Consider the following 15,282-nt stretch of genomic DNA (forward strand, 5'->3'; position numbering starts at 1 on the left):
TCAATCGGGCATCTATGAGGTCCTGAGTTGATCTAGATGCGATTGCTAACTGCATTGCCGATAAATCATGGTCTAAGATCCGAATGAATGTTGAATGTGATTTGTCATGTCATGTCCTGTGATGTCAAGTGATGTCCTGTGATGTCGTGTGATGTGACTGTTGATTGGTACATGTGCTAGATGTGTGTTCCTAGTGCGTCGGTATTAACAGTTAGTGTCTGCTAAGGCAGTTTATGGCTTTTGTCTGTTTTGCAGGCGTAATCGAGGGCGATTACAATGCTTTCAAGAGGGGGGTATGTCACAAGTTGATGACGTGGCTGCCCACTAGACCCACATAGTCCCGGAAGCATCGGAATTTGCGGAAGTTATGCCACGTGGCAAGCCGTACGGACATCTCCCTTTTCCGGCGCTTTTTACGGAAGTGATTTTCAGCTTTTGGCTGCGTGAGTTTCTACGCAAGGACTTAGAGGGGGAGAGCTTTTAATTTGCTTTATTTTGAATGCTCGAGAGAGCTTACTGCTTTATTTTAAAAAGCTTTTGATTTTCAGCTTTTGGGCTCTGCTTTTGGCATCCCATGTAATCTTTGAATAAGTGGGCTGGCCTCTCATAACTCAGAGCATTTGGACGTAGAGTCTGAGTGTGAGTGCCTACCCGCACTCTTGTACTTTGAAAACAGATTAATACAAAAGAAATATCGAAAGGGACGCCAGTCTTTGGGGCCAATAACTCTAGGCACGGAACTCCGCCGGGCCCGTCGAATCAATTGTGAAATGTGAATTGTTTTCAAGTGGTTATTTGTGCTGTCGCGGTAGATTCTTGACTTGGACTGTCCAAGTCTGTTACAAATGAATTGTGTCAAGCATATGGCAAAGTCAACGGTTTGAAAGCCCTAATTTTCTTTGACCAAGGAGCTACCGAAAACTTCATCCATCTGGAATAAAAGTCAACAACCCAGGATATCAAGAGTTCCGATTTGGAATGAGACACTTAAACCGGCCCATGGGGCGGTAGGCTTTGGCTTTCACCCGAAATTCTTTACTTTAGACACACACAGAGAGAACGTGCAAAGGAAACTTGCGACGGGAATTAACACTTAAGCACACACATGGCTTGGGGGCTAGAATGCTCCGAGCAGACGCCGACAACCTGTAGGCCGCAAAATTGGCGCCCCTTTCAGTATTTCTTTATTCTTTAGGAGGGTAAATTACAAAGAAGAGTCTTGGGAATCCTTCACCTGTATTCCGCTAGATACCGTCTGTTTTGACCAAATTTCGGTAGCATAACAGCCCCAAAACTTGCGCGAAACCAATTCCCCTGCTAGAACTCACTTCCATTGGCATATACCCTCTGATTCCTGCCCAAAAATAGTAAATTCAGCATGCTGTATTTACTGGTTTTTGCCCTGTTTTCAGCCCCAAACAGTCCCCTAACTGTCCTCTTCCAGTGGGGCACTATTCCCAATGGTTTCTGGCGTCCGTATGGCTGAAAAACAGTCAATTTACAGCGCATACACAACGCTGAAAATGCACCTGTACGGTGAGGTTATGACCCTCACCGGTACCTACTTTGGAGTAGCAGTTAGCTACCCCTGTTCCTGCTCAAGGAGGCTCTTGCCTCAACACAAAAGCATGAAACCACACAATTGTACATCAGTCAAATGAAGAGCCCTCTTGTGGGGCATCACATAACTGCACGTAGGGGAGAGAGAAAGCAGTGTGTAGTGTGCAGGGCATCACTCCTAGCACCACACTGTACATGAGAGGGAAAGATAGCACTCCATAGCTCTTAACCCGTGACCCGAAGATGAAAAATGAGTCTCCGAGCTACAAATTCAGCGCCACTTCTCGATGCAAGATGAAAGTGCATAGAAATGTGCCATTTGGCGTGTTTACAAGCATTTTTCCGTTTCGGGGTTGCTACCTAAAAATCTCTCGACTGGTTACCCAATTGACTTTGCGACAAAGTTGTAAAATGTTCCCCTTGTCATTGCGAAGGTAATGACGCGAACACATTTCACGGCCCAAAATAGCAGTTTCCTCATTTTTATGAGATGCTTCCGTTGGGCTCCCACTTGTCATCTGACCATCTATCCTCATTGGGACTGCATCCAAAAGTGCAATGTTGCCCAATTGTCGGATACTTTCTGTTGGTGATCCCACCTTGACTTTATGCCTTTATTGAGTTCACTTCCTAGTATCCACCAACTTGCTAAGTGCGACGGGGGGACCTACATGATCTTGCACTGAGCCTAGACATCCTCTTACTATACGAATTCCAGTGCCGACCAACTTCCCGTCTACGGATGGCTGTCTACGGATGAAAGACCGTTCACATTGGCCATACAATGTCTGACCATTTGCAACTTCAAAAAGAGGGTCTCAAAAATAAAACAAAAATCATTGGAAAGAAACCAACAACTAAGGTTAGCAGTTGCCACGTCCTCATGACATAGTTAACAGCTGCCACGCCCTCGTGACATACCCCCCTCTTGAAATTGCAAACGTCCTCGATTGCATACCATAAATACATGCCACTGATGATCTTGTGTTGTTAGCACTCTGTTATCATCGCATGTATCCGCAAGAAGGGTCGTAACACATAGATACAAATGACTTAATGAGACCTTCATACTTTTGTCATTTCCATCTATTACACTGAATTCATATGTACATTTGATGTGCTAGCTCTATCATTACCCTTCCTTTGCACACGTTGGGGTTGGGGCATACGTAGGCTTTAACCCAAAGGCTTCAAGGTAAAGCTGCAATACATTTGGTGACTCTGACAGTTCATGCTCTTCCATCCACTTTGCATCAATAGGCGGATAGTTCTTGAACTTCACCAAATAGCGTCTTGCAACTTGTCCTTCAACTTTTCTGTCCTTATGTGCCAAAACTTGCTCAGGTATCAGGATCTCATCAAGTTCCTCAACTTCTGGCTGATCCTCATCTGGCATATCTTCTGGCACATCACGTACGAAGGGTCTTAGAAGACTCATGAAACGCATTATGAATCTTCCACGCATCAGGCAATTTCGCTACATTGCTGATCTTGTCAAGCACTTGAAAAGGCCCATAGTAACGCATGCTGAGCTTAGGAAATAGCGGTTCCTTGCCCTTCATTTTCTTTAACTTTGCCTTTTCGAACCTTAACAGAACCCAATCACCCGGTGATAACAGCAATTCACAACGGTGACGATCATCATCCTTTTTCTGCTTTAGTCTTCTCCAAGGCAACTTTAATTTTCTTGCACATCTCATCCATGTTCTCAACATATCGATCTGCCTCAAAGATCTTGTCCTTTGTATGCAAAATGGGAGGAACCTTTTTGCCGCCTTCAACAATCTCAAAATGTGCTTTACCAGTTGACGAATGCACCGTATTATTGTACGCATATTCAAGCATAGGCAAATACTGTTCCCACTTGCCCTTATTATCTGACACATAGCGTTTCAGCAGATCTAAGACAATAGAATTAGCCTCTTCTGACTGTCCATCAGTTTGTGGATGAAACGAAGACGAGAACTTGAGCGTAGTGCCCATGTTCTCAAACAATCCTCTCCAAAATAAACTGGTCATGCGAGGATCACGATCACTGACAATTGATTGTGGCATACCATGGTACTTAAACACATTGTACATGAACAAGCTTGCCATCTGATTAGATTTTATCTTCTTTCTGACAGGGATAAAATTGGTCTGCTTGCTGAACCTGCAGATAATGTTCCATATACCATCATTCCTTGTTGGCGTTCTTGGAAGGTCAAAGATAAAGTCCATAGCAATGCTTTCCCATGGCTTATCCGGAATCTGCAGTGGTTGTAACGGCCCTGGTGCCTTTTGCTTGTCAAACTTGACCTTTTGGCAAATCACGCATGCTCGCACAAAGGCGTCCACATCTCTCCTCAAGGTAGGCCAATAGGAGAATGTCTCTACCGCTTTAACTGTCGCATCAATACCACGATGCCGTGCATACGGTGGGACATGACTCTCTCCATGACCTTATGTCGCAATGGCATAGTGACACAAAGTCTGCCATGCATCATCATAAAACCATCTCTGAGGAGGTAGTGCTCATGATGTTGCCCCTCTTGCAACTGTTCAAAGATCCTTGCAAAATCTTCATCAGTTGCATACTGTTCCTTCATGTCATCTAACTCATGATGATAAGGAATTGACACAGATGAAATCTGTGGCTTTCTTGATAACAACATCAGCCACAACATTCTTCTTGCCTTCCACATGCATAATCTGGAAGTGGTACATAGAAAGAATGTTTGCCCATCGCATATGCTTTTCGGATAACTTTGACAATGTCAAGAAGTATCACAAGGTTTGATGGTCTATCTGGACAACAAAATCAGCATCTAAGAGGTAGTGCTTCCCGCTAGAAAGCGCATGAATCATGGCCAAGAGCTCTTTCTCATAGACTTGCATAGTCTTCTCTGGCCCCTACAAAATTCAGCTTTCATAAGCTACAACCCGTCCATCTTGCATTAGCACTGCTCCGATGCTATTGCCACACACGTCACATTGGACCACAAATGACTTCCTGAGATCTGGCAAAACAATTACTGGGTCTGAAGTCAACTTTTCCTTTAAGAGACTAAAAGCTGAAATCTCTTTTTGGGTCCATCTGAAAGTGACCTCTTTCTTTTGCAAAGCGTGAAGAGGCGATGCTATCTCTGCAAAATTCCTGATAAACCTTCTATAGTAGGAACACAATCCAAAGAAGCTTCTGACATCGTGCACAATCTTCAAGTGTGGCCACGTCTTAATAGCTTCGACCTTTGCGGGATCCATTCTGACACTTTCCTTTGAGACTAGGTGGCCAAGAAAGTGGATCTCTTCCAAGAAGAATTCACTTTTCTTAGGATTGACAAGTAGCCTGTGACTGCGCAGCTCTTCGAACACAATGGTCAAGTGATGCCTATGCTCCTCTTCATTCTTCGAATAGACTATCATGTCATCAAAGAATGTCCCAACAAACTGCTGATGTGAGCGAAAAATCCGGTCCATCATTTTGTTGAACGTGGCAGGAGCATTTGTTAGACCAAACAGCATCACTAGAAACTCATAGAGACCAAATGTCGTTCTAAACACAGTCTTGTGCACATCCTCTGGCCTTATACGAATCTGATGGTACTCACTCTTAAGGTCTATCCTGTTGAAAATTGCAGCACCCTCTAAACGATCGAGAATATCATTAGTTTGAGGAATAGGAAACCTATTCTTAATGGTATTCTTATTCAACGCACGATAATCAATACACATGCGCCATGAGCCATCCTTCTTCTGCACTAGGAGCACTGGGGAGCAAAAGGATGAAGAACTAGGCTGAATCATCCCCTTCTCTAATAACTCCTCAACCTGGCCCATAATCTCTTTTTGCTGTGCCGCACTAACCTTGTAGGGAGGTCTATTTGGTGGGCTACACCCTAGCACCAGATCTATCCGATGGTCCTCAGGTCTCTCAGGAGGCAATTGCGACGGCAATGAATCAAAAAAACAGTCACTAAACTCTCGCAAAAATGCTGACTTTTTATCTAACACAGATAAATTTGACTGATCATTATCTGAGACATCACGTGCAAAAATCAAGTACACATAAAGATGATTCTTTATTACAGAAGTGATAGCAGAAGCAGATACAATAGGGACAGACTCCCCTTTGAGCTTTACATCCAAAACATGAGTTTTGCCCCTATGCTGAAGGGTGATCGTCTTGCTGAAGACATCCAGCACGCCATGTACTCGGAACATCTAGGGAATCCCAAGTAGCACATCGCACCCTCCCAATGGCATGATATAGAACTCTTCTGTTCTACATACGACTGAATATGCAGACGCAGCTTTCCAATAATGGGAGTAACACACTGTGAGTGGCTAGGACATGCCAACCCTGCCTGTGCTGTGTAACCCATCTCTTCAGCTCTGATGCCCAGCTTCATATCTAACTCTGGTGAGATAAAGTTGGCTTTGGCACCTGGATCAAAGAAGATGAGTGCCGTCTGATCCCTAACTTTACCCCATGCCCTGCATAACTCACTGGCATCTGTATTGGGCCTATCACCCACCATATCTGGCACCAAACCTGCCGTGGGTTTAGGCTTCTTGCTTTTTTGGTCCTCGTTATCATCTGAGTTAGCTGGTCTTTTCCTTTGTGGACAATTGATAGCAAAGTGACCGGGCTGCTCATATAAAGCATTTATTTTCAGCCATTAGGACCTTCTTTTCCTCAAGCGACTTGCGCACAAAAGGCTTCCTTTTCTGTTTGTTTGCCTGCGCTCCGGAAGTCTTGGTTGAATCCTTCTCTTTGGTGGCCTTTTCGGACCCTTGTGACGCTTCAGGAGCCGTTTTCACAAAGGGCTTCTTCGCTGAATTTTCTTTTGCTGCCCTCCTTTCTCGTTGCTCGGAAACCCACTGTCCTCTCCTTTCAACAAGGCAAGACCAGTGTTAGCAACTTCCATAAGCTGAGTGAGGGTAGCCACTCTGTTCTTGGTACAGTAATCGCGAATCCCTTTAGGCAGCCCACAACAGTACTTCTCTATCTGCTCTGTCAATGGCTCAAATCTGTAGGAGGTCATTGAGAGTAACGCTTTACAAAACCTCTGATTATACTCCAGCAAGCTCTTGCATGTAGCCGAAGTAAGCTGGTGCCAATCTGTCATGACGTCGGCTTCAAATTCATTTGACAGCCAAGCAGATGCAAACATTTGCTTGAAGTAAACCCAAGTGGCGGGTGCCTGTCCTTGCATTAACAATGTCGTCCACCATGTAAGCGCATTGTCCTTTAAGAAAGTGGCAACTTTCCTGACCTTAGTGGCCTCTGTAAAATTTCCTCCTACATAAGCTGTATCAAACTGTTGGAGGAAAGTGAGAGCCTTTGCTTTATCCTCGAAGCCATTGAAAGTGCTGAACTTCACCGTTGCACCACCTTCTTTGTAAGCTTTCGGCTTCTCTAGTGCCCCCAAATTGTCATAAGGAATAGTCTGCAACATGGGCATTGTAGTAGGCATGATCGGCACATCTTGGCCATTCACATTTTGCGTTAGAGGTGCCATATCTGGTTGCTGTCCAGAAAAACCAGCCATGCCAAAATGACTCTGTGGCACCCCAAACTCGCCCTGGTTGCACTGAAAACCTTGCTGCATGCCGATTCTACCATATAGGGGGTTTGGCATCATGCCTTGCATACCCCCAAACACTGTTCCTGGCATGTACGGCTGACTTCCAGGTGCATAACAAGCCATACTTTGGAACACAGATCCACCCCCGAAATACCCAGGATGTACCGTGGGTGGTGGAAAAACTGAGTGCATAGCATGGTATCCAGTTCCCTGTCCATTCAAGACAGCATGCGGGCTCTGAAAGGTGGCGGGCGAACTGGCATAACCTGTGGAATAGGTGTTCTAGCCACCTGTTCAAGCACGGGAGGAACCTGTTTTGGAGCTCCCAACTCCGCAACATGCGAGTGTTCCCTATCCTGCTGAGTCGCATTAAATATAGCCTCAACAAGCTCCGTACGTAGTGTAGGTTGCCTATTTTGCTGTTGTATTGGTGGGGCTTGCAAGAACTCTTAAACCTTGGATTCTACACCAGTTGCGAAAAGACATTCACTGTGGCAACTAACTGAGTCTTGAACGTATCATCCTCAAGTTGCCTAGTCATAAAGCCTTGTACTACTGGAGGGACATTCATATTAACAGGAGGTACAGTCTGACGTGGCCGTGAGCTCTCGCCAATCTGGAAGACCATAGGAACTTCTTGTCTATCCTTCGAAGAGGAACCCTCTTCCATAATGCCCTTCCCTTTGTCGGCCATAGTGTAATCCCGCGTTCCTGTATTCTGTGTCTTTACCCAAAACAACCGAGGCTCACTTCTTGAGGAAAAAGTAATTGATGTCCCGGCAACGGAACCTTGAAACTGGCCCGTGGGGCGGTAGGCTTTGGCTTTCACCCGAAATTCTTTACTTTAGACACACACAGAGAGAACGTGCAAAGGAAACATGCGACGGGAATAAACACTGAAGCACACACACGGCTCGGGAGCTAGAATGCTCCGAGCAGACGTCGAAAACCTGTAGGCCCCAAAATTGGCGCCCCTTTCGGTTCTTCTTTATTCTTTAGGAGGGTAAATTACAAAGAAGAGTCATGGGAATCCTTCACCTGTATTCCGCTAGATACTATCTGTTTTGGCCAAATTTCGGTAGCATAACAGTCCCAAAACTTGCGCAAAACCAATTCCCTTGCTAGAACTCACTTGCATTGGCATATACCCTCTGATTGCTGCCCAAACACAGTAAATTCAGCACGCTGTATTTACTGGTTTTTGCTCCGTTTTCAGCCCCAAACAGTCCTCTAATTGTCCTCTGCCAGTGGGGCACTAACCCCTATGGTTCTGGCGTCCGTATGGCTGAAAAATAGTCAATTTACAGCGCATACACAACGCTGAAAATGCACCTGTACGGTGAGGTTATGACCCTCACCGGTACCTGCTTTGGAGTAGCAGTTAGCTACCCCTATTCTTGCTCAAGGAGGCTCTTGCCTCAACACAAAAGCATGAAACCATACAGCTGTACATCAGCCAAATGAAGGGCCATTTCTGGGGCATCACATAAGTGCACGTAGGGGAAAGAGAGAGTAGTGTGTACTGTGCATGGCATCACTCCTAGCACCACACTGTACATTAGTCAAATGAAGAGCCCTCTTGTGGGGCATCACATAATTGCACGTAGGGGAAAGAGAGAGCAGTGTGTAGTGTGCAGGGCATCACTCCTAGCACCACACTGTACATGAGAGGGAAAGAAAGCACTCCATAGCTCTTAACCTGTGACCAAAGCTGAAAAATGAGTCTCCCAGCTACAAATTCAATGCCACTTCTTGATGCAAGAGGAAAGTGCACAGAAACGTGCCACTTGACGCGTTTACAAGCATTTTCCCGTTTCGGGGTTGCCGCCTAAAAATCTCCCAACTGGTTGCCCAGTTGACTTCGCGGCAGAGTTGTAAAATGTTCCCCTTGTAAGTCCGAAGGTAATGACGCGAACACATTTCACGGCCCAAAATAGCAGTTCCCTAATTTTAGGAGATGCTTCCGTTGGTCATCTGACCATCTATCCTCATTGGGACCGCATCCAAAAGTGCAATGTGGCCCAATTGTCGGATACTTTCTGTTGGTGATCCCACCTTGACTTTATGCCTTTATTGAGTTCACTTCCTAGTATCCACCAAATTGCGAAGTGCGACGGGGGGACCTACATGATCTTGCACTGAGCCTAGACATCCTCTTACTATACGAATTCTAGTGCTGACCAACTTCCCGTCTGCGGGTGAAACTACCGTTCACATTGGCCATACAATGTCCGACCATTTGCAACTTCAAAAAAGAGGGTCTCAAAAATAAAACAAAAATTATTGGAAAGAAACTAACAACTAAGGTTAGCAATTGCCACGTCCTCATGACATAGTTAACAGTTGCCACGTCCTCGTGACAGACTCCTTATTGGATGAGATTCTTCTGGGAAGCCGACGACCCACAAAATCAAGAGCTCCGATTTGGAATGAGAAAACTGATTGTCCCTCGGTTTGTCCCTTAGAACGACCCTTGTAAATTTTTGAGCTAACTTGAGTTGTTTTGCAAATATGCTGTAATCACGGATGATTACTTTCTTTCAAGAAGGAGGGATGTCACAAACTGTTGACGTGTCGAGCCATTGAAGAACGGAGCCAACCTGCAAATCCCGGCCCAAGGGCCTAAACCCTAAGAAGCAGTAGAAAAAGAAGAAGAAGCGGAAGAAGTTCCCACCAACTTATGGGACCGTGTCCGATGGGACCCAAGTGTTAGAAAGGCATTAAAATAAAGCTAGACCCTCGCACACACAAAAGACAGCGTAACCAGCTGTTGATGTGGTAGATGTGTACGGATATCAGCTTTTGCGCTGGCAGGCATTTGCTTTTGAGCCAGTTGCGTTTGAGTTTGAAGGTTTTTCATGTAAGCTGCTTGTCGTAGGCCAAGGGCCTTTAAATATGTGCAGAGGGCTCATTGTCTGGCATGCTTCGGTGAGAAGGTGCAGAGCGTGAGTACCGACATTGTACTGAGTTCAAGTAATATAAAGAAATACCGAAAGGGGCGCCAAGGTTTGCGGCCAATACTCTCTGGGGTTTCGCCACTCCTTGTTGCGTGTGCTCTCTTTTATGATTCAGTTGTTATTAAAGTGCTAAAAGTCCGTTCTTTTCTGTTGGCACCTGGTGCTTGTATTGTGACAAAGTCCGTACAGGTTGCCTCATCATCAACGCAATTCGTGGGTGTTCGTATTGGTTTCCACGTCACCAGGTTTTTACCCAAGTGGGTGAGTGTGGTCGTGCTTTATTTATTCCCTTTAGGTCACTCGGGCCCCATTGGATGGGGTCCATAAGTTGGTGGAAACTCTTCTTAAAAAAATTAGGCCACTCGGCAAGACTTTGCAAGTTGGAAAAAACTTCTTCTGCTGTTTCTGTTTCTTCACTTAGGGTTTAGGCCCCTAGGCTGGGGATCTACAACTTGGCTACGTTCTTGAGTGGCTTGACACGTTAGCAGTTTGTGACATCCTCCCTTCTTGAAAGAAAGTAAACGTCTGCAATTACAACATATTTGCAAAACAACTCAAGTTAGCTCAAAAATTTTCCGAGGGTCATATCAAGGGACATTGCGAGGAACAATCCGAGGGACAATCATGAAATCATCTGAGGACCTGTAGTTTCTTTTCGGAAGGTCCCTCTCAAAGAACAGGAATCATTAGAGGATGAATAAAGAAGATACTCTTTTCACCTTTAGTCAGAGATATTGGGATGTTTTTCTACCTATAGGTTCCTTCGGGAAGGTCTCCCTCAAAGAACGGATGGAGCGATATTGTTGCGGTCTACCCAAAGAACTTTAGAGATACTGTGTAAAGCAGAAGTCTTCTAGTATTTAGCAACTCATAGAGACCATGCTTTGGATGGTTATTCAATGTTGACAAGCTTCTTGGCATTCACAACGGATACAGGTGCATCAAATCCTTAGGCAAAGAGACTTCTAAGAGAAAGAAGGGGAAAAAGTTGATTTAGAAAGAAGAGGTTCACAGTTTCACAAATGTCTGTCGAGCAAAAGGCGGAGTATTATAAACAAGGAAGGTGCTATGGATGTGGCAAAGGAGGACACATTTGGCAAAGTCTCCTAAGGAGGAGGAGCAACAGGAACAAGTAGAAAACATCAAAAGCGATAGAGGAGCGAGTGGCCTAAGAAGGGAAAGATGAAAGAAAGACTTGTACTAGATTTTATGGGGACGCAGAGGGCTTGATGGTGTGATTGTGGACATTTGTTGAAAATGAAGCATATCTTGTCTTTGTTGTGTGTAAGCATCTATATGACCAAGCTAGGACCTAGGTTGAGGGGTGTATCTTGTAAGTGAAAGAAAGGCAGTGTCTGATATTTTTGCAATGCAATAAAGTACAGTAGGTCTTTAAAATTTATTGAGTGTTTAAATGCTTGCAATTGTATGTCTTAGTATTTAGGCTTGGACCTTGGAGGGAGGAAGGCTTAGATTGTAAGTACTAAGTTGACTTGGAGAAGTTTAGCTAAGAATGGTATTTGAGAGATTCTAGTTTGAATCTTTTCATCCCTATGTAGCTACGTTGATTTTTTGGAACTTGAAACTGTATGTATCACCCTTGTGTTAATTTGTACTTTGGATCATTTGTTAACAATTGACGTGTGTATTTTCTTGTAGATTCTGGTGTTGACCCTGCTGCAACTGGTCTTCAAACCACTTCAGACGGAAAACCTAAGATTTTAGATATTCTTGATTGGTATGCTACTGAATTTGTGTTGTAATATGCTTAATGTTGTGGTCATCAGCATTTGTTTTCTTTTTACAAATGAGAACGTAAGCATGGCCTGTATTTTGCTTCAAAATTCCAGTACTGGGAGTGGTGATGTAGATGTTTCTTCAGTTGTAAAAGCAGACAAGGACGGTTTTATTAAAGGGGCATCAGGTTAGTGCTATGGTTCATATGTGTTGTTAACGTTCACACATTCTTTTGTTTTTTGCATGAAGATGCCGGAGCTACTTCGGCAGTTACATTGCTTTCCTCTCATTGGTGGTTATATTTGGGGAAAACATCTTTTCCACATTTTTTTTCTGTGTAGTAGTAGTCCAGCTTCTCCCTCGCTCATGGAGCCACACTCTTGGAATGTGTGCACTACTCTTTGTGTCTCTGGCTTAGACATACGGTTTTGTATCCTTGCTACGTGAAAGGTTATGGTGGATCGCGCAATGAACCATTCATGTTGGAAAGGAACATAGTGATTGCATTAGACAACATTGTAAATACAAAGGGTTATTTTATATAAACTTGTCACATGAACCTTGCCTTCTACACATGCTTCTTACACACACATAAGCTTCTTGTTGACACACAATTCTTGCCTTTATCAATGGCACACACACATGTTACACATGACTTCTAGACTAGGGGGGTTTTCCAATGAGTGTGAGGTGCTACAATGCCCGCACCCCAACAACCCTCCCCTTGTGGGTATTATTTGCACATAACACAAATGGGTATCGCACTCCCACAAACTACCTCCTCTCAAACACAAACGAGGATGAAGGAACACAAAACTTGCCTCCCCTTGACACATAGGGCGTAGGCACACAAATCTTCCCCTCACAAAGTAGGTAGGCAAACACAAGCTTGTCCTACACAAGGTCGAAGTGCACAAATCCCCCGAAGACAAGGGTGGGTACACAAACTTCCATCACACACACAAAGAGGGTATGGAGACAACAAGCTGAGCGCTTGACATATACACAGGGTTATTTTGTGTGTTGGAGGATCTTCTCCCCCGCACTCGTGGTGCAATTTTTGTAGTTGTTGATTGTTCTTGTTGTGCATTGCTTGATTGCTTGTATTTTGTTTTGGCTTAGTCGGATGTGGCGCACCATAAGTTACTAATGCCTTGCTGGTAGGCATCGCATACATCTAAGTGCACATGGTTGTGGCCCATGAGGAAAATCTTACCATTTTTGAAATGACAGTGTTTCGTTCTCTCACAAAAATGGGCATAAGTGCTGAGTCATAGATGTGGACATACATTTCCATTGGTTGTGTAATGTCAAATTGGTGATAGAGAGACATCTCTTCATAATAAGCACACATTGCGTGGTTTTGCTTTTGTGTGACGGTGTACAAGATTTTGATAGAGAACAGTGGTCAACACTTTTACAATGTCATTCAATATGGCAAAAGGTTACCAAAAAGAAATGGCTGAAAGAGTTTGTGCTCAACCAATGTGAAGCTCTCAGTCAGTTCGTGAATTTCCTTTGGTTGGTGTGAAAGCCCTCTTACCGAGAGGGAGAGGAGGAGCCTTGGAGCTAAGGGTGAGCGCCTTCGGTAGTCGGTCGTGGCTGGTCGAACAGGAGTGTGGAGCACTACAGGGCGCTGCTTGGTTGGGGCGCGGTGGACGAACGGGATGTCAAACAGGTGATGGCTGATTGGTGGCGGGAAACAGGCAGGCTTCAGGCAGCGGACCAGGCAAGTGATGGCAGCCTGGGTAGCGCGAGTGAGGCCCTTTGCTCTCTTGAAAGGGTCAAAAGGTCCTTATTATATGGGGCCGTTCTCATGCCTTTTAGGCAGTTTTTGAAGACTTTGAGGCCTTTTTCTCACCAAAAAAAATGCCTTAAGCATTCAGTGCTCTCACGGGCACGCTCACACACACATACACACACACTATTGCTCTGTCTTGTTGCAGAAAAAAAAACCATAGAGTGAACTTAGCACAATACACCGATTTAATCAAAGCATTAATCAGGATTCCGAAGGCTAATCAAAGCATGCATAGACTCTATGGAAAGCTCTATTATTTGATGCGTGTGTAGACACAATTGCTTCGATATATCAAAGGATGCAAGCCCAACAAATGAGAGGGTTTATGCACAATGCAAATACTCAAGACAAAGAAAATCCTAAATCTAATTACACCAAGCACTAGTAATTACACCAAGCAAGATTAGTGGTTGTAACAAACTTGGACACCCCAAGTCTAGATTCTACCGCGACACAATAGAGATTCACTTTAAAACAATTCACAAAAGACGTCACGGCCCGACGTAGTTTTGTGCCCCGAGGTATTGGCCCCAAAGACTTGTGCTTCTTTCGGTATTTCTTTTTTTATATTAATCTTTGAGCAAAGTACAACTCCCGCAGGTGTTTGCTCTCAGACTCTGCGTCCAGATGCTTTGCAGAGTGAGCTCCCTTGGGTTCATTATAAAGGTTATAAGGGATGCTAAAAGCAGAGCCCCAAAAGCTTCAAACTCAACAGCAAAGTTCCCAAAAGCAATTGACTTCCAAAAGCTGCTAAAAACAACCAGCGCAATTTACGGAACATCCGTACAACTGTCAATGGATTTCACGAGCGTCCGTACGCTGCCACGTCAGCATGTCAGCGTAATTCCCGACTGTCCGTAAAGTGCCACGTTAGCTTGTTGGCGCATTATCTGGAAAACTGCCACGTCTCCAACTGCAGGGTTTGTCCGAGGGCCATCCACGTCACCAGTTTGTGACATACCTCCCTCTTGAAAGAATTGTAATCACCCTCGATTACGCCTGCAAAATAGATAGAGGCCATAAACTGTCGTAGTAGACACTGACTTTTAGTACTGACGCACTAGAAACAACACATCTAGCACATGTACCAATCGACTGTCACATCATCGGACATCACAAGACATCATATGACAAATCACATTCAAATTCATTCCAAATCTCAGACCATTATTAATCGGCAACGTATTTAGTAATCGCATCTAGATGCGGTCGGAACCTCACAGATGCCCGATTAACTAATCCATATTGCAATCATGTCTATAGAGATTTTTGAGACCGAAATGTTGCAGTCAATTCGTCTTTCAGTTCCTGCACTCAAACAAGTCAAGTACAAATCAATTAGTATCATTTTCAGGAATTCCAGTTCATAAAGTCATACAACAAAATACTGTCAGCCCAGTAGTATCCCTGAAACCCAAAGGGACATCAATAACTCTATATCAAAATCTGGGTAATCCATTGACAAAGAAGCGGAGTGACTCCTCTTTTGTGCAAACCCGCTGCACTGGATTCACCCATGCTGAAATTGGGGTTCTATCGGAGTAGACTATGCTAAACCGAATGCTTCAAGGTAAAGTTCCAAAATCTGAGGAGTATCTGCCAGGTCCTCCTCCTCCATCCACTTCGCATCCCATGCAGGATAGTTCTTGAACTTAAC

General features: G+C 44.4%; 1 protein-coding gene across 2 annotated transcripts in view; it reads left to right on the forward strand.

The window, feature by feature from the left end:
• Positions 1 to 15,282, forward strand: part of TPP2 (tripeptidyl peptidase ii) — a 182,669-nt gene that overhangs the window by 31,998 nt on the left and 135,389 nt on the right. For both annotated transcript variants that reach the window (XR_015190167.1, XM_086528335.1), the window contains exons 2-3: positions 11,747 to 11,825; positions 11,938 to 12,011. Coding sequence is in view for 1 of the 2 variants with exons in the window: in XM_086528335.1 (XP_086384461.1) it covers positions 11,747 to 11,825; positions 11,938 to 12,011 (153 nt within the window). In the remaining variant the exon portion in view is untranslated. The remainder of the gene's footprint in view (positions 1 to 11,746; positions 11,826 to 11,937; positions 12,012 to 15,282) is intronic.

The sequence above is a fragment of the Adiantum capillus-veneris genome, chromosome 14, assembly GCF_014529385.1.
Source record: "Adiantum capillus-veneris isolate H3 chromosome 14, ASM1452938v2, whole genome shotgun sequence".
NCBI lineage: Eukaryota > Viridiplantae > Streptophyta > Polypodiopsida > Polypodiales > Pteridaceae > Adiantum > Adiantum capillus-veneris.